This window comes from Coenobita brevimanus, chromosome 8, assembly GCF_032717465.1.
Source record: "Coenobita brevimanus isolate Jiangsu-jjx chromosome 8, ASM3271746v2, whole genome shotgun sequence".
Taxonomy (NCBI): Eukaryota; Metazoa; Arthropoda; class Malacostraca; order Decapoda; family Coenobitidae; genus Coenobita; species Coenobita brevimanus.
In genome coordinates, this window is record NC_136961.1 from 18,082,612 (window position 1) to 18,099,774 (window position 17,163).

The 17,163-nt window shown below is 41.6% G+C and overlaps 1 protein-coding gene across 1 annotated transcript in view; it reads right to left on the bottom strand.

Moving 5' to 3' along the window:
- The window catches only part of LOC145408099 (carboxylic ester hydrolase-like), a 93,879-nt gene that overhangs the window by 61,941 nt on the left and 14,775 nt on the right, over nt 1–17,163 (bottom strand). The window contains exons 7-9 of the mRNA XM_080278907.1: nt 10,197–10,347; nt 5,423–5,601; nt 4,369–4,522 (exon numbers count right to left, since the gene is read on the bottom strand). Of these exons, the coding sequence (XP_080135033.1) occupies nt 4,369–4,522; nt 5,423–5,601; nt 10,197–10,347 (484 nt within the window). The remainder of the gene's footprint in view (nt 1–4,368; nt 4,523–5,422; nt 5,602–10,196; nt 10,348–17,163) is intronic.

Below are 17,163 nucleotides of genomic sequence, written 5' to 3' on the forward strand. Positions count from 1 at the left end.
TATGCTCCCCAATATTCCCGAACTTCATCCCCACAGCCCCCTAATATTCCTCAAGGCCGTGAGGGTAAGGGAAAGGGAAAGGGTAAAGGCAGAGGGAAGAGGAGTGAGAGTGGGGAAGCCCTCTGCACTCCTTCTCCCCAACCTCCCCCACCAGCATCTCCTCCCCACCCAGACGAAGGCGATGATGGGGATGATGGGGACGAGGGATTTGTGGGATGAAATTGGGAGGATGGGAGTGATTTTCCTCCCCTCATTCACCCCTTCACTGAGCATGGGGGTGCTGGCTGCATTGCTCCCGGAATTCACCGTAATTCCACCAGGATGGATTTTTTCCATCTGTTTTTTAGTGAGGCATTCGTGGAGCAGATTGTCGACCAAACCAACCGTTTTGCAAGCACCCAGCGCCGTGAGAGTGAAAGATTGGGAACAAGGAGCAGGCGTTCTATCATATATGATTACCCTGTCTCCCTTTCAGAAATGTTTCTATTTTTTGCCCTGGTCCTTTTGATGGGTATTATACGAAAGAACAGAATTCCGGCTTACTGGACAAGGGACCCTGTTATGCTTACACCAATATTTGGGCAAGTCATGAGCCGTAATCGCTTCCAGTAAATTCTAAGTCGCCTCCATTTCTATGATGCTGATGATCCTGCAAATGCGAACAACACAGATAAGATGAGGCGAATTAGTTTGGTCTTAGATCACCTGAGGCAAACCTTTCGTTCGTCATTTTATCCCTATAGAGACCTCGTCATAAATGAGAGTCTCGTGCTGAGGAGAGGTAATATTTCATTTAAGCAGTATATACCCAGCAAAAGGCACCGTTTTGGATTCAAGATCTTTGTTATGTGCGACTGTAGGACTGGATACGTGCAAGACATAGTCTCGTACACCGGTGCACAGACAGACATAACAGAAGATCGGAGTATTGGACTGTCAGGAGCAGTGGTAAAGACAATGATAGAAGACTACCTTCATCGTGGTCACGTCCTCTACCTGGACAATTGGTACACTAGCCCTCTTCTCGCTCGTTATCTACACATGCATGAAACAGGAATCTGTGGAACAGTGAAGGTGAACCGGCATCACATGCTCAAGGTAGAGCGTAAACTTGACAGGAATGAGGTTGTCTTCTTCAAAGCCAACAACATACTTGCAACTGTGTGGAGCCATAATATAGAAGTAAGCCTCTTGTCAACGGTTCACCGCCCCTTGATGCACCGTACTGATTCCATTGATTACCGGAGCGAGAACAGGCATCACATTTGGAAACCTGAGTGTGTCATGGACCTGGTGGACCAGTCAAACTCCATGATATCGACGGTGGAGTGAGCCAGGACCACGATGAAGTGGTATAAGAAACTGTTCTTTCACTTGCTAGACATCATTGCTCTGAATTGCCACCACCTTCACGCCATGACAACAGGATTTCAGGAAACCTTTGAAGGGTTTGTGAGGGAGCTCACAAGAGAGATGTTTGCACAGTATGCTGTTGAAAGGCCCCAACATCGCACCCGCACTGCCCATATTGCCCAAACTCCCCTGAGAATATCCGGCCGCCATTTCCCCACTCCTATCCCTCCCCAGCCAAACAGACCTAGGCCCCAACTCAGGTGTCACGTGTGTAGCAATTCCCGGGTGAAACTTACCACACAGAGGAAGGACACCCACTATGAGTGCGTTGAGTGTGACGTGGGTCTCTGTATTCACCCACGTTTCAGCGAGTATCACACCCTGATGCAATTCTAATATGGTGTGAATACGATAGGACGCTGAAACTATGAAGTAAATGCGACAAACAGACGCTCAGTTAAATTATCAGTCCTGTTGATCTGAAAATATTAGTATAAAGTGCATACAGGTATAACATAAGTGCAAAAATAGTATGTAAGTGTATAAATATGCTGTAAGTGGAAACATACCTAGCGAGGGTTTTTTGATGCGATATTCTGTCGCTCAGTGCAATAAATACGGCCCGTAAATATGTAATTATTATTATTGGAAATGCTAACGGGTATAATATAAGTTCAAATTATTGTAAGTGCTGAAATATATTGTAAGTCAAAATATTCCTAGCGTGTGTATAGAGATGCGATATCCTGACGCTCAGTGGAATGAATAAGGCCCGTAATAATGAAAATAGAAGTCAACAAGTGGGAGAGTGTGTAATATATGTGAAGAATTTGTATGTAAGTGTTTGAGTTTTATGTTGGTCGAAACATTCATTGCAAGGGTATTTTCATGCGATATTCTGACGCTCACTTGAATAAATAAAGCCAGTAACTATGTATAGTGCAGTATAGGGGTGTAAACGTGTGTAATGTAAGTGGGAAAGTATAATTGGAGTGAAAAATTAAAGTAGAAGATGAAACACGAGTGTTTGAGATAGTGCTTGCTACGTGAATATGCGCTAGCATTTCGCTAAATGCCCTAGTAATGAATGGAAATAATTGAAAACATTTACAGTGGTGGAGGAAAGGTTCTATGTAAAGGAAAAAATAACAGGAAAGTGATAAAACAATTGGGTATGTTGAAATACGAGTCACAGCGAGTGCGCTTAGTAAGCCGATGTGCACTAAACTTATGCTGCATGTCATCGTAATGAATGAAAACATCTGAAAACATTTACAAACAGTAAAAATAGGTAAAATGTCATTGAAACAGAAGTACCGGTATACAAGTAGAATAAATGATATGTTGACTGATACAAGAAACTTAGCACATAGCATGTTACCACTTGGACCTAACTCACTATGCTCGCGCGAAGGTACAATGCATATTTTTCATATATATGTGTTTGAAATTCATTATATTGCTACTCTTATTGTTTATTAGTTCAAATTCAATAAATGTTAAGGTGCTGTTTGTTGTTTCTCCCAATATTTCCTACCATACAAAACGTGAGCGCCTCACACGTCAGTGATAGAATACGATACCTGGCGCGGGGGACATCACCTGTTCCGACCACTTATGGATCACGGTAAGCCCTTTCTTGGTGATTTTCCTTTGTTTCTCAACAAAAGCGGAAGTTTTAGCCAAAAATTTTTTTTTCCAAAATAGCTCGGGATTGGGGGATGTCGGAGGTGCGGAAAACCTCGGGACGTGACGGGTTAAATGACCTGAACAGAGAAAGTCTGAAAGTAGGACTGAAGATGAACCCGAGTAAAACTAAAGCAATGTTTAATCCACAAACACCAAGGAGCGTCATCAGTATCAGCGATGAAATTCTTGAGAAGTTGAGGAGTACAACTACTTGGGACAAATACTAAAATTAACGAAAGATCATGATAGCGAAATAAAAAGACGCATTACAATTGGATGGAAAGCTATCAGTAAACATAGAGACATTATGAAAAGTAGCTTGCCAGTTTGTATGAAGCGAAAAATATATTACGAATGTATAATTCCAGCTATGACGTATGGCTGTGAGACCTGGGAACTGAAAAAATCAATGGAAAATAAATTAATCCGTTCTCAGAGAGCAATGGAAAGGTCAGTGTTGGGAATATCTTTAAGAGACAGGAAAAGATCAACGTGGGTGAGAGAGCAGACTAAAGTCAAAGCTATTATAGAAGTTATAACAGAACAGAAATGGAGGTGGACAGGCCATACAGCAAGAAAAAGGGATAACCGATGAAGCAGGAGGCTGATTGACTGGACAAAGAGAATGTAAGCGTAGCAGAAAAAGGCCAGACAGGAGATGGAGAGATAAGATAGAGAAATTTGCAGGTAAAACGTGGCAAAGATTGGCTCAGTCAAGGAATTCGTTGAAAAGGTTGGGGGAGGCTTTTGTTCAGCAGTGGACTAGTTATGGTTGATGATGATATATATATATATATATATATATATATATATATATATATATATATATATATATATATATATATATATACACTAATCTATGGACAGGGTTTTGGTAACCCTGGACACTTGGCCTGAATATCCATGTCTGGAATCAGTTTTCCTTCTCCTTGGTGAACTGCCAATCGCTCATACACAAGACAAATCTGGCGAACCAGTAGTGCTAAAATGGATCATACATGAACTTTTGACCAAGAATAAAGTACTTTGAGTATTATTACATCCAATAACGGATGACGGATCTTAAAGAAAGTCTTCACAGCCTAAGTGCAAAGAATTCAGTTTCTCAGTTCTGGGATCATTAGTGGCTTTGGGGATTTCATGTTTTCCTTAAGCGATTTTTGCTCAGCCTTGCACTTCATTTTCTCTTGCTTGTTACTGATGCTGCCTATGATGACGCAAGCAGTGAAGAAGGGTGTGGTAATATGTAACATTCAAATTAAATTACAAAGGATGAAGTGCTACTTAGCCTACTTTGCCACCCATTGTACGTTCTTTTTCACTTACATTCCTTGCCCAAGTCAGTCGGGATGCCGTCCAAAATTGCCAGTTGTCCTCTGTGGCCGAATTCGTAGCTGAAAGTTTTTTTGTTCTCGGTAATGGAGGCGTGGTGAATGGCGGTAAGATCTTGGCATACGTGGAAAAAGTTGTCGCTCATCATCTGTCAGAGAAGATGGATGGGAATTAAAATACGCCCATCAATCGCTTATATATAGTAGGTGAAAAAGAAGTTTATATTTACGCTTAATTCTGAAGTCGAGACATCCAGTTCACAGCCAAAGTCCTGTCACATCTCTACCATCGCATTCCATTGACTCCAAAAGTAAATCTGATTACCCAGGAACCTATTCTGCTGACTTTTTCCTTTACCTACAGTATATTTTCAATGCATCTGATGTGGAATACATACCTAATGATCCGATCCCTAAAACTCAGCAGCCCTAAATGCCACAACTTTTTACATGTCATCACTTTGGCAATAATATCTACTGTCCCTATTAAACATATGTTAGGGTTCTCATTCTGGACTAGTTTGATGGTATTAGTGAGATGTTTTCATGACGTCGTTGGGTATTTTGGAAGGTAAGTAATGTCTGTCGTAATGCAATTTAATTTATTAGACAGATTCCCTGTCCCAGTCTGGAATCAAAGTGGCGTCCTCTCAGACAGCAGAGTATTTCTGCAATCACCTAACGGCTACCTTCCACATACAAGTGGTCAATGTCATCACTCTAGATTGCTGTCGACTCGCTACATTGCTTTTCGAAGTTTAATGAGAGTGAAAAAAGAAATGCGAGAGAAAAAGTAAGTTCTGATATTCCACTACATCTGCTTCACACAAATGTGGCACGTCTGTTACTTTCATGTCTAATTCATCACACAAAAGAGAAAGATATGAACCTCTTTCTGCTTAGGAAGATAAGCTACAGAGGAAGATAAGAATTAAAGAGTTACAATATTTCACGAATTGTTGTCCATTACTTTAAATTGGTTCTGCTTCATTGAACAGGAAAAGGGACAGTGAAAATCGCTGAAACAACATCTGTGTCTGTGTTGTTACCTGGGTGACCTGTTCAGCATTGTCTGTGGTGATGTGTGTGCCTCCAAGGTAATATTCGTACACTTCCCTGGCCAAGCTTTCTCTGCCAGGGATGTCTTCTGTGAGGAGAGTTGTGGTGGGTCCAGCCACAGAAAAGTTATCCTCAACTGCTTTCCTGAGATTCTCGAAAGCATACAGAGCTGAAAGTAAAAACAAAAGAGAAAAGAGTTTGAGTACATACATAAATAACTCATGCATGGAAAAAATTCTTTATAAATGTGGTAGGCATCTTCCGGCGTACGATCTCCCAGTATGGAATATTTCACTAACGAATTTCAACATTTGTCACCACCTTTCCTGTTAGTGATCGGCCACATCCCTGTTCAAGGAATACTGTTGTGGAGAAACATTAACATTTGAGATAATGCTGCAGCCCACCACCAAAACAACATCACCTCGAGTGAAAGTGTACCTGAATTACCCTCAGTATGGAGTATGCATTACAATTCTGAAAAAAAATAAAATAAAAAAAAATTCAGCTTTAATGTTACAAAAGAAAGTAAAATGTGTGAACAAGTATGTAGCAGTACTGACTGCCTAATTACTGGACGAGAACTGTCTGTCTATCTATCTACTGCCAGACGCCTTAATCCCTTATACGGGGTGACCACAAAACAAATCGCCTCCACGTCAACCTGTCCTCTGCTATTTCACTGCCCTGCTCCCAGTTCACATCCCCCTCTCTCATATGCCTCTCCACTCCATCCCTCCATCTCATCCTTGGCCTTCCCCTCCTTCTCTCCCCTTCCACCTCATTCACATACACTCTCCTTGTCAGTCTCTCACTCTCCATCCTCTCCACATGGCCAAACCACCTCATTGTGTTTCTGCTAACGCTTCCTATCACATCCACATCCACACCACAAGGCTCTTTCACATCCTCATTTGTGAGTCTATCTCTCCACGTGACTCCACAGACTCCTCTCAAATAACTCATTTCCACTGCTCCCACTCTTGACTTGTGTCCCTCCAACAACGTCTAAGCTTCACTTCCATACGTTGTAGTTGGTGTCACAATACTGTTATTTAATAACTTTTTCACTTCCATGCTCACTTCCCTGTTTCTTATCACTGCCTTCAAGGAACCAGCAACCTTTCATCCTTGTTGTACGCTTTCAAGCACTTCGCCCTCCAAACTTCCATCCTTCCTCATCACACTACTTAAGTACTTAAACATACTCCCATTTTCCATTTCCTCATCATCCAACCTCACTGTACATTCACTGACTTCACCTCTCTCGAAGACCATAACTTTACTCTTCCCTACAATCACCTTTAAATTCCGTTTCTTACACACTCTCCCAAATTCATCCACCAAGCCTTGCAACTCCCCTTCGTCTTCACCTAACAACACAATATCATCTGCAAACAACAGTACAGGGAGTTTCCAAACACTGCCCTCTCTCATTAGGGCCACACCAACATCCACTGCCCTACCTTGTATCTCATTTATAACCCCATCCATATACAAATTGAACAACCATGGAGACATGACATATCCCTGTTTCAACCCAACCTTCAAATAGAAAAACTCAATTCTCTATCCACACGCACTGCAGCCAGCACCCTCATACATACTCTTCACAGCATTCAACAACTTCCCAGCTACTCCATATATTCTTAAGACTTTCCACAATCCTTGTCTATCCACCCTGTCATATGCTTTCTCCAAATCCATGAAGGCCACATACAAGTTCTTTCCCTTCTCTAGAAACTTTTCCACTAAAGATCTAAGAATGAATATCTGATCTACACAACCTCTTCCCTTCCTAAAACCTCCCTGTTCTTCTCCAACTAATTCCTCTGTTATTTTCCAAACTCTGTATATAAGTATCCTACCATATACTTTTCTTGTTACACTAAGAAGACAAATACCCCTATGATTACCACACACTTCTTTTTCCCCTTTCCCTTTGTACAAGGGAATAATTATACATGACTTCCAATCCTCCGGGACTCTACCTTCCTCCCAGGCCAATCTGCACATCTTCCACATCCATTCTATTACTGTCTTTCCCCCATGCTTCAGCATTTCACCACACACTCCACCAATTCCCGGGGCTTTCCCCATTTTGACTATCTTCATTGCTTCCACAACTTCCATCTTACTGATTTCTTCATATCTTCTCACCTCCCTCCTTCTCCCAGCCATTCCCCAGTCACTTATACTCGCATTAGTTTCATTCTCTATGTTCAACAATTCATTAAAATGTTCTCTCCATTTGCTCACTTCTCCCTTCTCAACTAGTAATCTACCATTTTTGTCTTTCACTTCCCTACTAACTTCATTGCCACCCTGTCTGGCTCTCTTTACCTCATTCCAGAACATTTTCTTACATTCCCTCCATTTGACACTCAAATTCCTTCCAAATTCCTCATCCACTCTCTTCTTACTTTCTCTTACTAATCTTTTCATCTCTCTCTTCCTTTCTACATATAACTCTCTCTTCCGTCTCTCAGCTTCCTCCATGCCCCTATTTCTCATCCATTCATTATATGCTTTTCTCTTTTGTGCCACAGCCTGTCTCACCTCTTCATTCCACCATGCTGTTCCTAGCACCCCCTGTTGTCTTCTCTTCACCCCCACACACCACCTCACATGCTGCACATATTTCTTCTGTGAATATCTTGCACACACCTTCCACGTCCCCCATCTGCTCCAATTCATATTTACCCAATCGTTCCTCCTTTTCTCTCTTATACTGTCTTTTTCTCATCCTTTTGTAACCTTTCCACTCTCCTTGCATATACTGCTTCATTCTGTCCTTCCCTTCTTCTATTTCTCCATTTTACTTGGACCTTGATTCTGACCACCACCAAGTGGTGGTCAGAAAGTCCACTCCCCCAACCTCTATATGCTCTTGCATCCATTACACATCTCCGCATCCTTTCATCGACACACACATAATCAATCATTGCCTTCCTTTCATTCAGTTCACCATCCACCCTTCTCATCACTCGCCATGTATACCTGTGGATCATCTTGTGCCTGAAGAGGGTATTGACTATCTCCAACCCCCTCCCAGCACAAATGTCCACTAAAGCACTGCCATTATCATCTATCTCAGCAGGCACACCCCACTCACCAACTACTCCATCTACCCTCACATTCCCTACTTTACCATTCATATCACCAATCAAAAACACTCTCTCATTCCTTTTTTTACTTTTCCATGCACACTTCCACATTTGTCCAGAACTCTTCTGTCACCCTGCTTGCAAGATCTTGTGTTGGCACATATACGCACACAATCACCCACATTTGTAGTCCAACTTTCAGTCTTACCCTCACAATCCTTGAGCCAACTGATCCATACTCTCTTATATTCTCCTTCCATCTGTTACGAGAACTGCTTGGGAAATAACCCATAAAAATAGCTAACCATTAAACAGTTCCTACGTCAACACAGTCCAGTCTTTTACCATAATGTCCTCAAACATGATTTTTGCATTAGCGGGTACGAAATCTCGGACTTTGGTGAGGGTGATTCATCAAAGTTTTCTGCCCATCAACCCATTCATCTGCACTATATAGGTCGAGTTTATGAACCGGTCTTGACAACTGAGATGACGAATCCTCTCCAGCTGAAGGTGTGCATTCGTTTTAGCCATCGACATGTTCGGGTCAACCCCAAGGGCACAATGACCAATTAAAAAGGTATGGGCCAGATAGGTGAGAATCCCCCTGTAACATGTATGTCACAGCTAGACAACCAACCAACTGCCATCACCTCCCTGTCTTGCTCACTCTCCACTCACCCACATTTCAGTTAAAGAATTATTTGTCAATTCATTTATTTGAGAGAGAGAGAGAGAGAGAGAGAGAGAGAGAGAGAGAGAGAGAGAGAGAGAGAGAGAGAGAGAGAGAGAGAGAGAGTCAAGGTTGAAGAACAATAGAACCTGGAGTGTTTGTAAGTATCCGATGAAGAAGTTTCTGAAGGTGTGTTTTGCATGCAATATACTAATAATCTGCGTCATATTATTCCTTTTGTTAATCCTGCCTTTGCTAATACAAGAAACATTGTGACAGTGTTATGTTGTATTGATTTTGTTCTTTTTTTCCTAACTGCATGCTGTTAAGCCCGGTGGCATGGTTTTTATCCAATAAGAATATATAAATGTAACTAAGACGTATTTGCTTGCATTTGTCCACCACATCCCCCATATTATTATCAAAACAAATATACTTTTTTCCTGAAGTCTATGAACGACTCAGTTGCCCATAACTACAATATTCATGATTATCATTGGTATTTTGATAACCCATGAGTGACCGTGAAGGCAATACCTCAGATTTCGATGCTCATATATACAATCCCTGAAAGGACAAGATGTGGGTAACATGACACAATCAAGAGTAAAGTGTAGAGAAAAAATTACCTTCTCCCCATATCATGTACGTCATAAATATTGCAAAAATAAAAGTTCGGTGGAGGTTCGCACTTATTGTACTGTCCTCTCTCAGTTTCAACCCCTTCAGGTCTTTGGTAATTTGATTTATTCGTATTAGGCCTACCTCAGACAATTTTAAACCAGGAACGATATTCTGTTCAGAATGGAACAGTTGCAGGATACATAAATTCTCCAGCTCAAATAACCACGCTTAACCTGGACATAATTATCTGGTAGCAGCAAGAATATGCTGGGAAAGAATAACCCAGCTTAAAGGGGTTAAGGATACGGTCGTTTAACCCGTGACAGTGGATACATACAGCACTGTCCATGTAATACCTACAGAGCGAAAAGAAAGCGCCATCGTCCTTGTTGGTGCCTGACATGAGGTCCACCTTGGCCATTTTTCCTTCTCTCATCAGCTTACCAGGCTCGTCAGGCAGGTACACCCCGTCCACTCTGGGTGCCATCAGCAGTGGCATCAAGAACCAGTCCTGTCAATGATAAAATATTCATACGTCTGTCAGCAACAACATATATTAGCATACCTCTTAGCAACATTACATATACTCCTATCAACAACAAAAATATATATTTCCCTTATCAGCCACAATCATACTGTAGAATCCATTTCTGCAACATATACAATCCTCTCATCACCAAATTCTCCGACTGTACTTAACAAGCAAGGTTTAGAATTTGAGCAAAATTCTTATATCGAGAAGAGTCAACTGATGGTGGTTAGTTGTCTAGATTCAATGCTATGCTTCCTTTAATGATGCATATCCAAACGGATACGAATCACTATAACACTGAGACTTTTCGATGATAGAAGCCTGCCTGTAAATCTTCAGCTAAAGGGATGGGAATAGCGTTGAGGGACTGTGACACTCCACTCAGCAACAGTGCACACACACACACACACACACACACACACACACACACACACACACACACACACACACACCTGCATTCTCATCCATAGATTCAACAGCAACAAGATGTACTGTCAGTATCAAAAGTTCACCGACACTTCCCTGCTTGCTGTGACGACGAAAGGAACTAGATGAAATAGTTTTGTGTGCCATTATAAAGCACACACAAAATATACATATGCAGGAAGGATAATCTCAGCTATTCGGGGATGAATAAGAATTATGGAAGGGACACAGTACTGACAGGGGACTGTCGACGACATTCGCTCGTGCTGCTGAATCCTGACATGACGATATAATCATCATCACTACCCATGACTAATTTAAGAGTCTGTCCCATAAGGTCAATATAGTTAACATCTTCACATATCACACATACTTTCTGCTGATCCTCTACTCCCTTCCCTGGCTGAAAGTCATAGCCAGAGTTTCATAGTAAACAAAGACATCTTGGCGGTGATTCGAAGCTTCTCTATACAGCACGAGTGTTAGTGTCACCACATTCTGTTTCTCATACATCTAGCAAAACTGAAAATTGCCATCATAACACTAAGCAACGGTACTTCCTTTAGTGCGAAACCCTTCCTACAACTTCCCTCTAGCTACAGTCATGACAGTAGTGTAAGTAGAAACGATGGCTCGAGAATGCAGCAGCCTTGAAAACAGCAGCAACACCACCTACTAACACTCACAGGATCAGCATCGGCAGCATGCGCCTACGGCAAAGAAAGTCCCGCTGCTTTTCATGTTTTCTTCTCTGTAGACATTGAAATCAGTCTCTTGAATCAGAAGCAAACAGTATTTATGTAGGTTTTTTTTTTCTAACAGAGGATGAAGAAACAATGGAAAAGCAAAACTGGAAAAAATAATTCCATGAACTTCAATATAGGTGTCCCACGTCTATATAAAAAAAAAAACTGGAACAGTTAGACTTGAACTACTGTGGGTTGAAGTTATGGGAAACTATTATGGGAGAGCAAATTTCAATGTGAAGCCATTCAGTGAAAGAAAGAATTCTGGCAGGCAGAAGCTCTGGAATATAACAGTGTGACGGTCATCATGAGTGCTAGTAGATGCCTATGTAGAACTGTGTAAGGCATGGAGAGGTGGCATGAAGGATGCAAGTATATCTGAATATTTGCCATAGAAGTATCTAAAATCTTGCAGGGGAGGTAGTTCATTTGTAATTACTGGGTTATTATTTGTTCTTATAGCTTTGTTTTGAATTTTGTCCAGTTGTTTTAGTGCAACATTCGTTCCACAAGGGTGAGCAGTAATCGAACTGAGAGCGTAGGTGACTTATATATGTCTGATTGTTCATTAGTGAAGAAGCTACAGTACGTTCTCTGAACAATAAACCAAGTTTCTTTGAGGCAGTTTTAGCAAGTGATCTAACACGAGGGTGCTGCTAAGCGAAACACAGAGAATTGCAGCATTTTTAGAGACAGTAATATTGGTTGCACTGAAGGCATCGTAGGAATCAGGCAATATCTGTATACTGGTAAACTGGATATATATGATTTTCGTAGCATCAAATGAGCTAGTGTTATTTTGTTCTCATCCTATGATCTTAGGTAAGTTTTGCTTTAATTAGAATGCTGTGCTGAGTTGGAAGTAAAAGATATTAAGTTTCATGACAGCGTAAAGAAAAAATGAATCGTTGAGTCACCTATATATTAGTGTGAATGAGATTGTGGGTGACAGGCAAGAGATCATTGATATGAATGAGGAAAATGGTTGGATCCAAAACTGGTCCATGTAGCACATCAGTATTAATTGAGTCGAAACTTGAAAATGCATCATCTACCGTCACTTATACCTGAAATAAGAGATGATTGACCGTAGGAAGGGAGTCTGGATAACAAGGAATTCTGCAATACTCTGTCGAGAGCTTTAGATGTATCACAGGATACTGCATGGGTTTCTCCACTTTGGCCACTTGACATGGGCTGCAGGAGTAACTGCATTCATGATGGCAACAGTGTATCTTGTGTCGCGAAAACCATACCGTCTTTCACTAATTAAGCTGTTGCATTAAATATATATAACAAAATGCTTATTAAAGACAGTCTCATATACTTTACCAAGAGATGTAATAATTACCTCCGCCAAGGAGGTTATGTTTTCACCCCTGTCAGTTTGTTTGTTGGTTGGTTGGTTTGTGAGCAAGAATACACAAAAACTACTCAACGGATTTCCACGAGATTTGGTAGAAGAATGGGCCTTGGCCCAGAATACACTCCAGTATATTTTGGTGCGGATCAGGATAAAGGTGCGGATACAAGATTTTTTTTTTTTTTTTCACTTTCTTTAACACTGGGAGATAGGGCGTTGGAGGAAGTATGCTCTCTACTGAGTGTCATTCTAGTTGGAAATGTAAACACAGTTATCAGAAGAACTTGCGTACTTTGAAACAGATGGGTGTTGGCATTTTTCCAAGAATTAGGGAATGAAAACTGAAGTGTGCAGAGCCTGAATAATTTAGCTTGAACAGGAGCATGTTCGAAGAAACATTTCTTCAATACTAATGGAGGAATTCCATCTGCACCTGAAGGTTTGTAAGTTAGTAAACTGTCCAGGACTGATTTTACTTTTCTTGTCTGTATCCTTAGTAGAGCAATTTCCGGTGCGTCAAGTTCTAGTACAGGAACGTTTTGACTGATTTCCACTGAGGTAGAATGTCTATGAGGAGTACTGGCAAGAATGTTAACTTTCCATGGACGTCATTTACAGAATTTCCGTCTGATTATTTTCATGGGGGAAAAGATGATTTGAAAAAAAAAAAAAAAAATCTTGCTCTTGACGGAACGGAGAGTTGACTAGAATATTCTACAGTCATTAGGATTATTTAATAGTATGGGTGCTTGGTTGTGAACAAAGTTTGATTTATATCAATTTATTATTGTTTTTGAGTGATTTCTAGCAATTTTGAAGCCTTTAAGGGACTCTGTAGTTTTTTAAAGTAATATACATGCTAAAGTTTTTAAAAGGAATATATATATATATATATATATATATATATATATATATATATATATATATATATATATATATATATATATATATATATATATATATGCTAAAGACTTTGTGTGGTTTCTCTAACACAAATGAAGCTGAACCATTTGGGGGAGCCCAATCTCTTTGTAAATTGTCAGCAGGATATGAACAGTTCCATAGCAACTTCTATTAAGTCTCAAAATTGACACTAAATTGTGGTCAGTTATCTTCAAGTATCAGATGCTGGAGATTCATTAGCCTGATTTTCAATGTCCAAGGACAGAGAAGCAGGAGAGGCGACAGAACTTTTGTTGCTGATGTTACCAATCCTGACATGAAGCCCACACATCACCACTCTTACCAATATTATTGTTTTAATCATCATCATCATCATCATCATCATCAGCAGCAGCAGCAGCAGCAGCAGCAGCAGCAGCAGCAGCAGCAGCAGCAACAACAACGACAACAACAAGATCGACAACAACAACAACAGAATCAGCAGCAACAGCAGCAGCATTATCCTTGCGTAAACGTGACATTCAACAGCCACACATAAGCAGTCTCACTTGTATGATTTTGTTCCTCCTTATCATCCTGGCATTTTCTACCCACCTAAGGATAAGGAACACAATGAAAAAGTAGTCACAAAAGAGGGAAACTATCAACAACATCCCTACCGTTATGGGACAGACACTCATTCAAGCCCTTAATAATCTGGCTTCTCTTCTTTAAGCCAAACACAATATCTGTTTGGAAAAGCTAGGCCCGCTTCACTTAACCACTTTGCTGCTAGACACCATCCCAGAGTTGAATAAACTCGTCTGGAATTAATAACAGACGAAAATATTATGTTATGATATGAAAGGGTTATAAATTTTGCTAGTCTTCCAAGAGCAAATATAACCATCAGACTACACAGCAAAATTAGTTAGCAGAGATCAGACACAGATGAAAGTTCCACCAACAACTGCTGTTATGCATTTTTTTTTCTCGCAACACTGGAGTACTCCATAGTATCTACCAGTGCCTTGTGGCCCCTCCGTGCCGCTCAGCACTAGTCCAAATGAAAGTCGATTCCGAACCGTGGAAGTCCCCAAAGCACTTGCCCAAATGAGAGCCAGTTCTGAACAGCTACCTCCATCACCACCACCATTACCACCACTGCCAATACCACCACCACTACTACCATCACTGCTACCACCACCGCCATCATCACACCTACCATCATCATCAGAGTTACCAACACCACTGCCATCACCACAGCTACCACTACCACCACCATTACCACCACTGCCAATACCACCACCACTACTACCATCACTGTTACCACCACCGCCATCACCACACCTACCATCATCATCAGAGTTACCAATACCACCGCCATCACCACAGCTACCACTACCACGACCATTACCACCACTGCCAATACCACCACCACTGCTACCATCACTGCTACCACCACCGCCATCACCACACCTACCATCATCATCAGAGTTACCAATACCACCGCCATCACCACAGCTACCACTACCACCACCATTACCACCACTGCCAATACCACCACCACTACTACCATCACTGCTACCACCACCGCCATCACCACACCTACCATCATCATCAGAGTTACCAACACCACCGCCATCTCCACAGCTACCACTACCACCACCATTACCACCACTGCCAATACCACCACCACTGCTACCATCACTGCTACCACCACCGCCATCACCACACCTACCATCATCATCAGAGTTACCAACACCACCGCCATCACCACAGCTACCACTACCACGACCATTACCACCACTGCCAATATCACCACCACTACTACCATCACTGCTACCACCACCGCCATCACCACACCTACCATCATCATCAGAGTTACCAATACCACCGCCATCACCACAGCTACCACTACCACCACCATTACCACCACTGCCAATACCACCACCACTACTACCATCACTGCTACCACCACCGCCATCACCACACCTACCATCATCATCAGAGTTACCAACACCACCGCCATCACCACAGCTACCACTACCACCACCATCACAGCTACCACCACCACTACCATTTTCTGCTGAATAAAGTCGTCTGTTTGTAGCATCAGTGAATTAACTGACATCGGACTGTAAATGCCCCCTCCCCCCATCTCTCTCCCTTTCTGTGTGTGTGTGTGTGTGTGTGTGTGTGTGTGTGTGTGTGTGTGTGTGTGTGTGTGTGTGTGCCACATTATTTTACCGCGTATGAGATATGTACCACACCAATGGGGACATTTATTATGGGACAAACACCCCTTCACAAAATTTTAATTGACGTGGAAGTGAAACTAGACAATCAGGGACCCAATTCCAACCGTCCTGCCAAGTTCTCATTTTCCATTTTTGGCTGCATCACACACACACACACACACACACACACACACACACACACACACACACACACACACACATACACGAGCGCGGGCCTAGGATTATATTCCTCAGCAATCTTTTTAACCTTAATATTCGTTTGTATGTTATTTAAGTCTCTACCACAATCATGGCACAAATATGGGGATAATCTGACACAGTTATGACAAGCACATGGGCAACATAAGCCCGTCATCGGCTACACTCCTTAGGGGTCATCTAATCCATCTATTCTTCCTCCATGGACTTGTTCCTGCGTCGGCCATTTTCCCTGAGCCCAACTTCTTCATGGACCTACTGACCTTCATGAAATTTTCCTCTCCATAAACCCTTATTCTCATTATTTGGAGACAGACAGCTACTCCCTCCATGAGCTACTTTCTCATGTGTATTTCTTTCCTCCACAGACTTAGTTTAACTCAGTGATCCTATTTTTCAATTGTGGCCCATTTCCTCAAGGGACCTACTCGTCCACCGATGTTTCTCTCACTGATGTATTTCCACCATGGACATATTTTTCTCATCTCAGATAACTTACCTATTCCTCATGGACCATTTTTTCCCTTACAATGAGGATCTTCTCATTACCTCAGGGACGCATTGTCCTTAATGTAAAACATACCTATTTCCCCATGGACTTATTGTTCCACTTGAGAGGATTTACTACATTCTCTGATGGACCTTCTTAATCTCCATAAGAGGATATTAATGCTCACTACTTGGGCCTACATTCCCCATGATTCTGCTTTCCCCATGGACCTACTCCCCAAGGCATCTACTTCCAATGGACCTAATCCAAAAGGCTCTGCCAGCAGGATGAAACTGTTTTCTTTGCTGAGACAGAGAGGGTCAGCAGAACAGCTTTTGTAGAAAAAATACTACAGGTATTACTTGTGTAAAATAAATTGTGGTTGTACAGATGCTACCAATCATTCAGAGCCAATGTTTTAAGGTTCAT